This window comes from Haliotis rubra, unplaced genomic scaffold, assembly GCF_003918875.1.
Source record: "Haliotis rubra isolate DU_JTF1 unplaced genomic scaffold, ASM391887v1 Scf173, whole genome shotgun sequence".
Lineage (NCBI taxonomy): Eukaryota > Metazoa > Mollusca > Gastropoda > Lepetellida > Haliotidae > Haliotis > Haliotis rubra.
The window spans coordinates 1,487,435-1,504,031 of NW_025765703.1; the positions used below are offsets into that span (position 1 = coordinate 1,487,435).

Genomic DNA, 16,597 nt, shown 5'->3' on the forward strand with positions numbered 1-16,597 from the left:
CGGTGTACGGTTGGGACACGTCCACGTTAATATGACCTGGTTATGGGCATTGTACTACCATTATCATTAGGAACTCCTGTCAAGTGACATGCGTAATGCACTGTATAATGGCGTCTTGACAATGCCAGCATCTTTAACGAAACTTCGTACCTTCTCAATTCCCTATACACAAGAACGTCATCTAAAATGGCGAAGCTAAATAATAACACGCGCATATTGTTTCGTAGATATTGATAAACGTACTTAATAACATCACCCAAGAAATTTACCGTCGCCATTTCAGTATGGAAATCAGCATGCTGACTAAATACGTAAATTACAACAAAATTGTCAGATTTCACTTCGTTCTTTTATATCATGAAATGGCATATATACACAATGAATCGCGATATCAATGAGCAATGGCGTGCGCATTTTGCATAACAATAAATAATTAACAAAATTGCACAAATGAAAAAGTCAATGAGCACTTTTGATACTGTCTTTCGATGACCCGTATGAGGGATGTCAACATCCACTTGCCACACTGAAGTCAATCTGCTGCCTGTCCAGTTTTGCCCTGATGCAGAGCGAATGTGAACACAATGGTAAAATGAGTTAATGTACGACACTTGATGAGGCGGTGATGATGATAGCACTAGGTGTGAAAGTTTGTACATAATTACACAAGTCAGTTTCACAACATCAGTATTCACTTCTTGGCTGCTGCCTTCTTCTTGGGGCTCTTTGCCTTCTTGGGCTTGGCTGCCTTCTTAGCGGGAGACTTCTTGGCTGCCTTGGGTTTAGCTGCCTTCTTTGCCGCGGGCTTTTTGGCTGCCTTAGGCTTCCTGGATGCCTTCTTGGGAGATTTCTTGGAGACAGCTGCCTTTGGCTTCTTCACTTTCTTAGCTCCGGCAGCCTTGGGTTTGACAGCTTTCTTGGCCTTGGGCTTCTTTGTCTTCTCAGACTTCTCTCCGATTTTAAATGATCCGGAGGCACCGGTTCCCTTGGACTGCTTCAGAGTTCCGTTACTGACACCAGCACGGAGAGCCAGCTTCAGGTGAGTTTTGGCGGCATTAGCGTCAACTTTAAAGTTGGCCAAGATGTACTTTAAGAGAGCCTGGCGAGACGAACCACTACGATCTTTCATACTAGTGATGCCCTTCTTGATCATGTCACAGTATTTAGGGTGACTTGCTGGCTTCTTTGGCTTGGATGCCCTCTTCTTTGCTGGGGCCTTAGCAGGTGATTTTGCAGGTGCGGCGTCGGCCATGGTTGGAGCTTTGCTGTAGAGCGAGTTCTTCTACTGCGTGTTACCGGCGAGAGAGCGAGAATGCTGACAGCGGCGCGTTGACCCCTATATATTGACTTCGCGCGGACGTCGGAGAAGACAACCAACAACTCGCAATGGCTTCGCTAGTGTTATGACTGCTTATACACTAGAGTGTGCTTCCTTCATTCTCTTTGAGAGCTAAAAGCGCTTTATCCTTATGTTGACGCCCATAGGTATTAATATTTACCAGAAGAGATATGAAAATGCTATCCAGCTGTGAAATTTGAACGATATTTACCGCATATTTGCTGAGAAAATTCATTTTATTGAGCGATGTCTGTATACGTGTTTGGCTAGCACTACCAAACATGACGCCTTTTTTAGAAAACTCCATGTCCTCAGCACTGCAATTGTTATGTTGGTCCATTATTCAATAATTAATCTCTTGGTGAAAACGATCATATACTTCATTTGTTGAAAAATTATCTCATGATCGATGTAAACTTTCAAAGCAACAAACACAAGTTGTCATTTTCGGCCGCCATTTTTCTTCACATCGGACGCAAATAACTCCACTAAATACCCAATTTCACCTTAATGTACGTAAAATCATTTCGTTTAATTTCATATATACATTTAGTATCACCAAGGGAAATAGTATATACCAATTCATAATACTTTAAAACTCAGAAACCGGTGTATCCCTTAAAAAATTACGCGTCGTTCACAGGGACACATAATTGGGGGGTTGACTACAGACGCCAAAATTTATAACGTGCAAAAGGACATTTTTGGATAATATCATTAATTACACATCTTGTAAATATATTAGACATGCAACAGGTTATGTTGTCACACGTGTGTGAACTAATTTTCTCAAAACCCACGGAACTTCCTGCATAAAGTGTGTGGAAAATTTCCACTCGCCCTGTATTACATTTGCTCGTCCATAGATTTGTTGATACAAATATTTAGTATATATTGAGTCTATGTGTAGTTTTACGTTCATGTAGATGTAAACATCAAATTAGAATTGATTTTGTTCTGGGGATGATTCCACGTTTTGAATATCATATAATATATTATTTTGTTGACCAGATGCAACGTTTCACCAAGCTCGACCTAAGTTCCCACCTCTACAACCCGTCCAGCATTGGGACGTGGCAAAATGTCAAAAACCTGACTGGTTATGCCAAACAAAACTTGAAAAAGACACTTTTAGTATGACAGAACACTTGATTCTCAGACAACCCTGTTTTACTGTGCACGCTGTTGATGTATTCTCTCAGGTCGTTACGATTTGATGACGTCATCTCTTCACTACACAGCCATGTCAGGTAAAACAACATGTGATCTTTCAAAGTCTAATATGAATGTTTCACACAAAGTATGATAGTTATAATTTAATCAGTTTTGTACGAATTATTTCATTTGTGTATCAACTATTATGACAAACGGCTGCACAATGCTTGTATTCTAATACAGGTATGTAATGCAAGATCGCATGTAGTCTCGTATATGTACGTTCTCTGGTAATCATGTTGGTCCCGGCAAAATGAGATTCTACTTAAGCGGCATATGTTTCCAGCACCAGTAGAGAAAAACACACTCATCTCGTGCGACGTCAGGATGGTGTGATCATGGTTATTTACAGTACTCGCGATGTTACTAATTTAATTTGTGAAATGTGGACTCTAGACAGACTCCATAGTGGTCACGCTACATGGAGACCGCTCGTTCATGCAAATCTATATTGTTACATGTAATCCAATCCTGAAAGAAATTAATAGTAGTAGTAGTAGTAGTAGTAGTAGTAGTAGTAGTAGTAATAATAATAATGATAATAATATTTGATATTTTCACATAAAAACAATTCAAATCACCAGTTCCTGTAGTAGTTTCCCGCCACACAACCCAGGCAGGTATATAAGTACGTAAACCCGTTTTCCTGCTTGTGTTGAAATGTTTTCTAGTTTCATCCATTCCTCCAGTTAAGCCTTTATTTAGATTCCATCACATTATCCCACAAGGAAACAAATACAATTCACGAAAATGTTAATATATTTATGTAAAGTAAAGTTAAACAGTAAATGAAAGAAATTAGTATAATGTGTTTTCCGGGTTCTGTATTCAATCTTGACATTATATTGATATCACAGATGGACAAACACCCAGTTATACATTGTCGCCACAATACAACCTCACATTGACTGAGTATAGATACAACATATCGAGAATATGAACCTGAATAAGCTTACAGTATGCCATGAAGCGAGTTGGGCAACTCAGAACCTGTGGAAAATGTACGTATGCTGAGAGAAAGATTATGAACTACTTATTGTCATATACGCATGTAAATGGAATTAAAGGGTCGTCAACTACTGAATTCGCTCATTGAGAAAGTGTCATCCGCAATCTTCCACGTCTCTACCTGTCCAAGGACGATCTCACTTTAAACAAGCTAAACGCCGGTCATGGAGGAAATATGTGTCCAAAATCAACTCCCGCACACCCATGTCCAAGGTGTGGAACATGATTCAAAAGATAAAGGGCAAAGGATCCAAATCTGGTGTTCGCCATCTCAAAGATGATGACTCCCTTTTAACCAATAAAGTTGAAATTGCAAACAAACTTTGCGAAACTTTGGCAAACCACTCCTTCTCGTCAAACTATAACCCCAAGTTCCAGAAATACCAAACCCAACAAGAAAAGAAATCAGTCAATTTTAACTCTGATAATGGTGAGGATTACAATGAAATGTTTCTCTCCATGAACTACGTAATGCCCTGGGGCAGGCTCACGACACTGCGGCAGGAGCTGATGATATCCATTATCAGCTTCTCAAACACCTTCCTGATTCAAGTTTGGAAACTCTACTCAATACATTTGATGACATTTGGACAACCGGCAACTTTCCTCCTTCGTGGCACAACGCCATTATCATCCGTATACCAAAACCTGGCCGGGATCATACTGATCCCTCAAACTACCGTCCTATATCACTAACTAGCTGTGTTTGTAAAACCATGGAACAATCGATTAATCTGGTACCTGGAGACCAATAACCTCCTTAGTGATCTCCAATGTGGTTTCCGAAAAAACCGAAGTACCATTGACCATCTGGTGCGTCTGGAATCTTTTATGAAACATTCCATTGTCAACAAACATACTGTATCTATCTTTTTCGATTTAGAAACAGCACACGATACAACATGGAAACATGGTATCTTAAAAGATTTACATGAATTTGGACTGAGGGGCAGTTTACCTCAGTTCATATCTCAGTTTTTAAACAACAGACAATTTCAAGTACGGGTAGGTTCCACATTGTCTGATTATTTCCACCAAGATCAGGGCGTCCCACAAGGCAGCATCCTGTCTGTCACACTGTTTAGCATCAACATTAACACCCTCACTAACGTCTTGAACAGTTGTGTTGATGGGTCCCTTTTCGTGGACGATTTCAATATTTCATGTCGTGGTAAGAACATGCACGCAATAGAAAGGCAGCTACAACTCTGCCTTAACAAAATCCAAAAATGGGCCAGTGAAAATGGCTTTAAGTTTTCAAAATCCAAAACAAATTGTATTCACTTTTGTCGTAAATACAAACCACACAAGGATCCAGACCTATCTTTAGATGGTACTCCCATCAAGGTAGTATAAGAGGCCAAATGCCTGGGACTCATATTCGACCGTCACCTGACATTCTTACCACACATAAAATATTTGAAAACCAAGTGCTTGAAGGCTCTGGACTTACTAAAAGTCGTTTCAAATACAGAGTTGGGAGGGGATCAGACTACCCACCTTCACTTGTACATATCTTTGGTTCGCTCTAAACTAGACTACGGCTCCACTGTTTATTGTGGAGCCTGCAAAAGCAATTTAGAAAAATTAGATTCTATCCACCACCAAGGACTGAGGCTCTGCCTGGGAGCTTTTAGGAACTCTCCGGTAGACAGTCTATATGCAGATACTAACGAACCTTCCCTTGAACAACGCCGCATTAAACTTTCACTGCAATATATCACTGAATTACGTTCAAATCAGTCCAATCCAGCATACAATTGTGTTTTCAACCCTCTCTATGAAAACCTGTTTCCCAAACTGCCAAGCCTGGTTCCACCACTTGGAATCAGAATTCAACCACACATATCTGCAGCTAAAATTGATCTCAATATCATAGCACCTTACCGACTCCTGTCTTCACCACCCTGGCAGATGGTGAAACCACAGGTCGATCTTACCCTAACTAAACTCAAAAAAGTCTGAAACGAATCCTTTGGCGTTCCAGCAGGAATACAACCAGTTACGTTCCAAGTATGACACCCATAGATCCATTTTCACAGACGGATCCAAGGAAGAGGGCCAAGTTGCCAGTGCTACAGTCATTGGATCCAAGACTGTCTCCTCTAGGATTCCCGACAACAGTTCCATTTTCACTGCCGGGGCCAAAGCTATCTTCTCAGCATTGACCTACATTAAACAGCAGTATCACTTCAAAAACTTCATCGTTTTTACAGATTCATTATCTTGCCTTCAAGCACTTCAAAATATAACTTCAAGTCACCCAATCATTCTGGAAATTTTAGAACTTTACAACGACCTTTCTACTGGCCAATGTGACATCGTCCTCTGCTGGTTGCCGGGTCACGTCGGCATAGCAGGTAACACAAAAGCCCTTATCTCCACTGCTGATCCCATACAGTGATTTCAAACCCACTATCAAAAGCTATACACGGGACCTCATGAAAAAAAGGTGGGACACTCAAGTAGGAAGAAATAAACTGTATGAAATGAAGCCAACAATTGGTTATACCTACTTGGGTTGTCAGTCAAGACGCGATGAGGTAATTTTACGACGATGTCGTATTGGCCACAGTCGGTTTACACATGACTATCTGCTGAAGACGGATGGGGATGAACCCCCCATGTGTGTCTCCTTGCGATGAGGTTTTCACCGTCAAGCATATTCTGCTTGACTGTGTGGACCTGTCGTCTGCAAGGGACTCACATTATGATGCAACAAATCTGAAAGAAAGATTTGTTCTCCCGTGTGAGCGCTCATCTGATAGTGAACTACCTGAGGGAAGTTGATCTGTATCATAAATTGTAACTATGTAATGTGACAAACGAATTGCCTGCTTTTAAATTTGGTGCTATGACTTTTTCTGTTTTTAAATGACAATGTAATGAATATATGCTTTTGAAATAAAACTCATTCCGAGTATGTACTTACAATGTTTATTAATGCAAACTTGTTCTCGTCACTATATGGCTGGAATAATGCCGATGTGACGTAAAACCCAACTCAACTCAACTCAACTCAACTCAACTTTCATGTTGTACAAGTTTGTTTTGATAATTCCGTGTCTTCTTTCGACTTGGTGTTGCCGTTATTAGAGTAAATGAAATTCCAACATAGACTCAAACAAGAATAGCGTTTCTTTCTTTAGTCGCTGTGATGCAGCCTAGGAATAACTATGTGTGTTATCCCATGTGCACGAATATTTGAGTCAGTCGAGTAAGAGTTTATATTCTTCACAGAGGTATGGATATCGGGGAACGTTCACTACTACACACTGTTCAACACGTCTCAAAAGTATCCCAACCTTTTGTCTGCAACATGACGTTATTATATTTAAGGAATCAGGCCGAATCGCGACTCGGAATTACAGACACGGACTTGTCTTGTGAATTTAGGACCATCGACAAGGCTTGGGCTTTTCAACGTTATTTCTCTAGAAGTACACATAATTAGTAGGTTAATATTCTCCATGTCTCTCCTATCGTCAGAGTAACATTTTGTTCCGGAAAGCTGTCTTATTTAAAAAGGAATGTCTGCGAAACATATGTAGGAATACAAATGGCATTGAGAACAATGCACAATATGAAGCTGAGGCAGTGCAGGCTTGACAGTCATTCTATACTTGAGTTGGGTAAATGTGTTCTGTGACACAGACTACTACACCGTCTGTCCATGAATCTGAAGTGGAAACATATATCCTAAAAGCTCATTCTGAGATGGAAGAATGGAGGCAGACCTGTTTTGCTATACATGGAAGTGGCCTCTACTATACCGCTCTGCGTTTTTGGTTGTTGGTCAACAAATGTTATGTGGGTTGACACAAAGTACCTACTGGTCAACTGCAGGTCTCAGCTCGCTACTGAAGGGAACGCAACGTGTGACGTTATTTAAAATGATCAGGCCGCGATGTTCAGTGGACCGAGCAGTAAGCGGTCAACCGGGTTTCTGGTTACTGGCTGTCATAACCATATAGGACAAAGTCGCTGGCTGGTGATATCCAGTCTCGCAACCACCGTCGTTGTTAGGTGGGCGGCATTGAAACAAACAACTGCATGACCACGTACCTGATGAATTGTAGATTAGGATAATAAATAAGCTGAACATCGAGGATCAAGATCAATCTGTACATATAAATAAATCATATATAAAATAAATAACTTGTACATCTGTAGCGAGAACGGGCAGTAAATTTAGGAAAACAAACATGCTGTACAGCTAGGTAACAAAACAATGTGAACACCTAGTATCAGGAATGTATACTGCCTAGTGCCTGCTAACAGGTATCAGGAATGTATACTGCCTAGTGCCTACTAACAGGTATCAGGAATGTATACTGCCTGGTGCCTACTAACAGGTATCAGGAATGTATACTGCCTAGTGCCTACTAACAGGTATGAGGGAGTGCCTACTAACAGGTATCAGGAATGTATCAGTGCCTGCTAACAGGTATCAATGTATACCGCCCTAGTGCCTACTAACAGGTATCAGGAAATGTATACCTGCCTAGTGCCTACTAACAGGTATCAGGAATGTATCAGGAATGTATACTGCAGGTATCAGCTAGTGCCTACTAACAGGTATCAGGAATGTATACTGCCTAGTGCCTACTAACAGGTATCAGGAATGTATACTGCCTAGTGCCTACTAACAGGTATCAGGAATGTATACTGCCTAGTGCCTACTAACAGGTATCAGGAATGTATACTGCCTAGTGCCTACTAACAGGTATGAGGATAATACAAAATGTGTACAACTCGGTGTCGAGATAATTTGTGCAGCTATAGGGTCAAGAATAAGCTGAAAAACTCGCATAATACATCAGTTGTACATCTGGGTTATACATAAACTCACATCTCGGATAATACATCAGCTGTACATCTGGGTTTATACATAAACTCACATCTCGGATAATACATCAGCTGTACATCTGGGTTATACATAAACTCACATCTCGGATAATACATCAGCTGTACATCTGGGTTATACATAAACTCACATCTCGGATAATACATCAGCTGTACATCTGGGTTATACATAAACTCACATCTCGGATAATACATCAGCTGTACATCTGGGTTATACATAAACTCACATCTCGGATAATACATCAGCTGTATATCTGGGTTATACATAAACTCACATCTCTACATCTGGGTTATACATAAACTCACATCTCGGATAATACATCAGCTGTACATCTGGGTTTATACATAAACTCACATCTCGGATAATACATCAGCTGTACATCTGGGTTATACATAAACTCACATCTCGGATAATACATCAGCTGTATATCTGGGTATATAATTGTCTGCAATAAAGTTAGGGTCGGTCGGGCGATGAGAAACAGAAAATAAATATGCTGCATGCCCGTACTGTATTTCTTGGATGTTATAGCTCGCTGGTCCATATTGTTTCTTAGAAGGTTTCGACGGTTACGAAATAAAGAATATCTTTTCAAACACAAGAATAAATTCATTTCTTCAGACAAATAATGTATTCCGGGTTTTAGGAATAGTCACTCAACAAATTTTAACATCTTCGTAATGAATATGCTCAAAAATTATTAAAAACTAGTAAAAAGAAAACTTGTGTGCTTTTATTGATTTTCGAAAGCGCTTGATAATGTATGGTGGGTTGGGCTATGGCATAAGCTACTCCACAATGGAATTAATGGCAGATTTTTTACACTTGTTCAAAATATGTATGCTAATATCAAATTTTGTGTACTAGTATCAAATAATGATATGTCGGATTACTTCCCATGCTACGCTGGCGTGCGCCAAGGTGAAATCCTTTACCCTCTGTAGTTCTGTCTATTTATAAATGGCCTGGACGAATACCTTATTTGTGATGGCTGTACACAAGTGAGTCTTCGTAACTTCCCGTATATTGATAGGAACGTATGTATTTCATTTATGATACTACTTTATGCAGATGATACAGCCCTATTTGCTGATTCAGCTCCTGAACTTCAGCGTACGTTAGCTCATTCCATACATATTGTAACATGTGGCATCTAGAAGTAAACCTAGATAAAACAAAGGTACTTATATTTGGGAGCGGTCCAGCAAAACACTCCAAGCTAAAGTTCCACTTTTGAAATACTTTGATTGAAATTGTAGATGATTACACTCATCTTGGAGTGACTTTCAACAGAAACGGAATATTTAATAAAACAATAAAAAATATAAAAAATTCAGAAAGCGCATCTAAAGCTATGTTTTGCCTTTTGAAAAAAAACAAGAAATGTTAATACACCTATGGAAGCATTTGATGTGATGACGTCACCAAGCTTGCTCTATGCCTGTGACACATGGGCATGTGAACATTTACAAGTTATTTAGAAGGTTCGTTTGAGATTTCTTAAATCAGCTATTGGTCTAGGCAACTCTACCCCAAATTATATGGTATATGGAGAACCAGTGCGAGAATCAATTCTGAAAGATCAGTTTTACCAAAGCTGGAAAGCTGAGATAGAAAGTAGCCCTAAAGGTTTCCTATTACAAACACATTAAAAATCTCCCAATTTTAGAAAATTATCTTCTCCTGAACGCTGATGTACGTTGACCAATTTTAAAATACAGAACCTGTAACCATAACCTACCTGTTGAAGTTGGCCGTTGTCATGGCATTGATCGTGAAAACAGAACCTGTAATCTCTGTAAATCACCTGCTGTAGCATATTAATTTCATTATTTATTTAAATACCAAGCTTTTATTTAACAAAGAAAGAAATACAATCCCATTAAATACTTATCTTTTCCAAATCTAATGACTTGTAGGAACATGTTTTGAAGCAAAATCTTATACAATCACAAATGTAGCAAAATATCTAAACTTAGTAGATAAAAGTTTAAAAAAAAGAAGAAGATTATATTGTAAACTGTAACTATGTTGTATCTACATTGTATATCTATAATTGTACTTTCTGCCATCTTGCCTTTATATGTTGTAAATGTTTAATAATGCATCTCTTGTACCGCCAAAATCTGTGGGGCTACATAACAGGTATCCGTGACTAAGGAATTCTATTTACTAACAGTTCTTTCTTAACTGGAGAAAACCGTCAGAATACCTGTGTAGAGCTGAAATCTATACCCATATTCTTCCCCAGAAAATACATCAGGACCCTAAACATAATAAGTACCGATGAATACAAATATTGACAGTACTGCAGGTTTAGCAGGATAACAAGTTAGAAACAATTTGAGGTAAGTTTTTAAGTCGTTTCCTTCCTTTAACATTTTTTTTTCTATTTGTCTAATTACAAACTAGTTTTTGGTAATAATTTATTAATAGCTAAAAGGAAATAGCATTTTGGGGCATGAGATAATAATACGAATAATAACAAAATCATGATTTCCAAAGCTTCCCTCAATAACAGCAAGTTAGTGTGCTCCCAAACCCCCATGTTATTTCCTAAGTAAGTTTTGAAGTATTATATTTGGGTAATCGTCTGAGACACTCCAAAAGATTTATCTTTTGCTTTTAAATATATTTTTTTTAATAAAAAACGACAGCTTGCTAGAGTAGTCCATTCTTCTTCAGTGCTTGATGTTGAATAAACATACGGTTTGTAGAACGCTTTACAGAATTATTCTGTTCTCTGTACGGATGTACATGTAGCTGTTCTCCTCAGGAATCACTATTGGTGACAGGTCTAGATGGTGTTTAGTAATTAATTATTTTCAAAGGACAATTATTCTGGTCCATTTGCTATTAAACGATGTGGGAGACCTGGCAACTGTCAGAGTCTCTCACTAACTGTAGTTACCAACGAGTTTAGGTGTACATGTGTATTTGGATTTCACTGAGACTGGTCTAAGGGAAGTAACTCTATCTGTAGGGAGGGTGGGGGTGGGGATTCCAAACAGGAGTGGCAGGGCGCTGTATCTTATGCTGACTAATCATAACAGCAAAAATCTGCGCGAAGTTGTCTTCACGCATACATGTTTACGTTTTATATATTACGTAATGATTACAAGGACGTTTTTATTAGTTTGACGGTTAGTTGACTGAAGCATATTATGTGTTCTTTTTTTTCATGATCGGGTGGTCAGGCTCGCTGGCTTGGTTGACACATGTCATCGTATCCCATCTGCGTAGATCGATGCTCATGCTGTTGATCACTGGATTTTCTGGTCCAAACTTATTGTTTGATTCCAGCGTACAATCGCTAATAGCTGAAAGGATGATTTAAATCCAGCTATGAAACCGTGCAGAAAGCACGGCCCCATGAATGGTGGGCTGTTCCTGCTTGCGACCTTTACCCATATTCATGGAGTGTTGTGTATTACCAGTTTAATATTTTGCATGCTATCAAACAAGTTTTAAATAAAATGTGATAATCTAGTTGTTATACTGCCATTTGACTACAGGAATTTATCCCGTTTGAATAAATTTGTTACTTACAATTTTCTCTCGCTTAAGTATTGCCGATGTGACGATAAATGTCTTACTCACTCACCGTTTGATTGTATTGGTCGCGATTTCTTTAATGGCTTTTTTTTCCTTTACATGTTTTGGGTGTGGCGACAATGATCGTCACACAAATGGACGTATATCACGCGCATGGGAAATGTGGACGGCAACACCATAATAACCTTCACCTTCGACCTTTTGAAACTCGCATCCTATAATGAACGCAAGTGTAATGAATTATGTGTCAAAGTAATGTTTACCCTTTGTCTGGAACCAGTGTAATGACCGGTTTGCATTTTTGAGTGAAAATATTTTTTTCCATCTCTAACAGACATCTTGGATGTTATGAAGGTTTGGTTATGTTATTTTTCATTTGTCGAGGCCCTTGTGAAAAACATTAAGCCGAGAACAAATAACAGTGTTCACTAATTATGTTGAGACAAATAACCCCATTCTCCCTTTCTCGGCTTCCATGTTTTGACAAGAGACCCAATAGTCAGACGTCAGACAAAAGGGACGTCATAAAATGGGGTAAGCCATGATAAACATTGAAAATATTAATCCGTATTTATAAGTTTCGCTTTATAGTTAAACATGGCTGACTCCATTTGCAATAAGAAACTAATGAATTTAACACAGACAATAAATATCATTTCAATATTTTAATTTTGAGGTTCTATTTACAACGACATGAGTTTTTTCAATGAGTATTTACAGATGAATAATATGCAACGATAAATAACGGAACGAGATCATGATACTTTCAGTCATTAGCACTTGTATCAATCTCATGATGGCTGCCTATGAAGACAAGAGTTCCGAGAGCACTAATGTCACTTTTCACTCCTCTGGCGCGGGGCACTTGTTCAGTTCGAGGGGAGGTACTCTTGCATGGCGGACAGGAATGATGATGTAGATGTGATGAATGATCTACGATGAAATGGGCCGCGTCATATCGACGATGGGACGTCACAGCGATGACTGGACTGGATTAGTGTCTCAGTCGATGATTTCTACGATGATAGGGCATCCTAGCCCATGATGTAGCGATGAAACACACGGATGAGTTCACTATGTCTATGAATTAATCTCATATAAAGTCAAGCATCACGCACTTCATTTCTTAGCTGCCTTGGCCTTCTTAGGGGTCTTTGCTTTCTTTGCCTTGGGCTTGGTAGCCTTCTTGGCTGCCTTTGGCTTGGCTGCAGCGGCTGGTTTCTTTGCCTTTGGCTTCTTTGCCTTCTTGGGAGATTTCTTGACACCAGCAGCCTTTGGCTTCCTCACTTTCTTAGCCTTGGGCTTAGCTCCGGCAGCCTTGGGTTTGACAGCTTTCTTGGCCTTGGGCTTCTTTGTCTTCTCAGCCTTGTCTCCGATTCTGAATGATCCGGAGGCACCGGTTCCCTTGGACTGCTTCAGATTTCCGTTCTTGACACCAGCACGGAGAGCCAGCTTCAGGTGAATTTTGGCGGCATTAGCGTCAACTTTGTAGTTGGCCACGATGTACTTGTAGATGGCCTGGCGAGAAGAACCACCACGATCTTTCAGACTAGTGATGCCTTTCTTGATCATGTCACAGTATTTAGGGTGACTTGCTGCCTTCTTTGGCTTTGCTGGTGCCTTCTTCTTTGGTGCCTTCTTTGTTTGGCTGGCAGGAGCGGGAGCGGCGGCGACTTCAGCGTCAGACATTGTGAGACTGTCAGAGAACTGTCGGTAGACTATCAATGATGAAAACAGTTGCAGTATGAAGCCTCCGGTCCGCTCGCAGCTTATAAATACAACGCGCGGACGTCGGAGAAGACAACACGCACTAGGCGCCCGCCGACAGCGAAGCTTTGCCTTCTGTCAGAATATATGTGCTTCCTACACTAACTTTTCGGTCCCCTTTCTCTTCTGCCTGAAAAACAATCGTTATGACAACAATTGTTTTATAGAGTACATATATTAGGCTAATTGAGAGCAAAAGATAATTAACTTTTATTCAATGATAACATAGATATTCCATTTTTAGCTGAAGCGACTGAAGCGTGCTATCTTGATACACTTGGATTTCTTGTCGTATATTTAAGAACTGGTGTATCATTCGACGAACAATTCAATTAAAATATGAAATTCAATCATCCTTCTTTCAGATTCTGTCACTCAACACTGCTGATCGATAGCTGAGTACAAATAACTTTCAGATACATTTCTGTCAACAAGCACAAACTCGGAAATCTCGGCCGCCATTTTCATTATAATGGTAAATGATCGCGTATGTTTTCTAGCTCATTTATTACAAATTACGTAGGCATACGTCAAAATAATAGCAGAAATGCATTCAGAGATGAATTCGTCACGGTATCTTACAATTTGTTCAACTTATATCAACGATGATCTAAAGATTTCAGAAATTTTATCCTGTGACCCGTTTGTTAGGTCATCAGAAAGATGGCGGTTTGTTCCTTTCGTGTCAGAGAAACGAAAACTTGTTTTGGATAAAAGTAATACTTTGTGAATAATGTATTTGAGTTTCGATATAGTACAACTGTACTTCGATGTATTTGGTGTGTTTCAGTGAAGTTTGAATCAGATCCACAGTACAGAAGTCAAGGAATTGTGTGAATATCCACTGCCAACTGACAGGCACGTACAAGCAAAACAAACAATATTAATTTCGAACCGAGATATTCCATTCCATAAATACTATTTCATGTAGCAATATTACAAGAATAAGACGCTGTGTGTAAGTCAGTCATTTTTGAGACTTTCAATTATTTGTTTGACATGGTGCAAGTCCTTGTTTGTTATTTCTTTGTCGTTTTCTCTTACTTGAATCGAGTTTGACAATGGCCTACATACAAGCAGATGCCGGAAAAGCTCTCCCAGTTTGGGATAGGGTAGCAGATGTTCAGGAATGCATGTACATGCAAAAATTAGAGATGCATCGGGAGGTTATTGGCGCACGTGCTCTGACAAACTAATTCTAGCTGTAAATATTAGTGTCAGAGGTAAACATTGAGATTATTTCATCTGGAATCTGCCAAGTCTGTATTGTGATGTAAATTCGTGACGTCACACAGCTTTCTCTGGGACATTGTGTGGTTTCATTACATAAGGTGCTAGATTATTTCTTTTAATTTAATTCCTTCATTTTGTATAATTTAAACATTCATACATTACGTGTAACGCTTAGGCCTATTATTACTGTTGTTTTCCACAACAGATAATTGTTTTAATGTAGCTCTCTATATATTTCTTGGCAACTTCACATATTGGTCTAAAGTTACTATATTTTTGTTTATGTTTGATAATTTGAACATTCAGACACAGCTTATTTTCCATCGTTTTTTTTGTTGTGTTTTTGGGGGGTACGAGTAACGCGTCAACAGACCTATCACGTGATGGAATTAAAATGGAGTAAAATCTAGTGTTTCTATTAATTGTCCATGTCTGGTTCGGCGTGATTGTGCTTTTGAAGATTATGATGGTATTTAATTTTATTTTTATTTCCATGTACGAGTTAAATGTGGAGTGTTTTGCCAAATAGGACAACCTGCATTCTGTTGCCACGGCCGTTCGTTTGAGAAAGGATATATGTCAATTCTTGCCAAATGATTATAAATTTCAAAGATTGTTTAGGCAGGCCGCAGACACGCGGGATTCACTCCGCTGCAGCTGTGTTTACTCGCCTCAGTAGCAAGTTTATACCCTATCCGTAAAGACGGGTTAGAATTGGTCTACAGCAACACATGCTTGTAGTAAGGGGCGACTAACGGGATCGGGTTGTCAGGCTCGGTGACTTGGTGACACAAGTCATCGTATCTCAAATGCGTAGATAGATGCTCATGCTGTTGATCACTGGATTGTCTGGTCCAGACTGGATTATTCACCGACTGCTGTCATATAGCTGAAACATTGCCCTGCCCACGAAGACGTTCTGTACAATTAAAAGTCTTGAAATGTTTCAATCTTCACAGATGGATGGATTTTGATATAATTAAACCCTCACCACTGCCGGTGATTCTCATTCAAAAGGTCGCCCCAAAACGTTTAGTTTGTGATTTCAGGGCGGCATTTTCGGTAACAATTACTTTTGTAAGTGAGAATGTGAAATATAAAGAAAAATAGGTTTACTTCATAGAAGAAGGAAAAAATGTATATCGGTGCCCTTGGAACGTGCAGGTGGGTAATCCAAAGCTTTCATTGCTTCCCAATCCAGTCAGTCTAATACAGTGTTCATACATGCATATGCTTGGCTAGGATCTACTACACCATTATAAACTAGCTTGAAATTCGCCATGAATTGTTTAACTGAAAATATATTAACCGAGGCCAACGCACTATGCTTGGTTGTCATGGTGACAGGGGTTGACGATACTCAGATTCCTCTACAATGGTGGTATAGAAGGTGACATCGAACTACAGACGTCTATAGGATGGGATGGCATATGCTTTTGGCATTGAGCACGTACAGCGAATAATGGAATAGGTCAGCCAGCAAACTGGACCTCGGACTAATGTTGGGGCTGGCCGAATGTGCAGTTCAAACTGAACGATATTTGGAAACGTGATCCGAACTGCCCACGTGACATAATCAATGTTACCCGATGGTTTGACAACCCTGGTTGTGT

The 16,597-nt window shown here is 39.4% G+C and overlaps 2 protein-coding genes across 2 annotated transcripts; both read right to left on the reverse strand.

Annotated features, from left to right (window-relative positions):
* Positions 1–335: 335 nt before the first annotated feature.
* On the reverse strand, positions 336–1,320 carry LOC124272825 (histone H1-delta-like). Its single transcript, XM_046708047.1, has one exon. It carries the CDS (start codon positions 1,250–1,252, stop codon positions 692–694), a length of 561 nt encoding a protein of 186 aa, XP_046564003.1. The 5' UTR covers positions 1,253–1,320; the 3' UTR covers positions 336–691.
* Positions 1,321–12,634: 11,314 nt separating this feature from the next.
* Positions 12,635–13,734, reverse strand: LOC124272823 (histone H1-delta-like). Its single transcript, XM_046708046.1, has one exon. It carries the CDS (start codon positions 13,671–13,673, stop codon positions 13,104–13,106), a length of 570 nt encoding a protein of 189 aa, XP_046564002.1. The 5' UTR covers positions 13,674–13,734; the 3' UTR covers positions 12,635–13,103.
* Positions 13,735–16,597: the final 2,863 nt, after the last annotated feature.

Coding starts and splice junctions, on each gene's coding strand:
- LOC124272823 (XM_046708046.1), bottom strand. CDS start 13,673: ATGTCTGACGCTGAAGTCGCCGCCGCTCCCGCTCCTGCCAGCCAAACA.
- LOC124272825 (XM_046708047.1), bottom strand. CDS start 1,252: ATGGCCGACGCCGCACCTGCAAAATCACCTGCTAAGGCCCCAGCAAAG.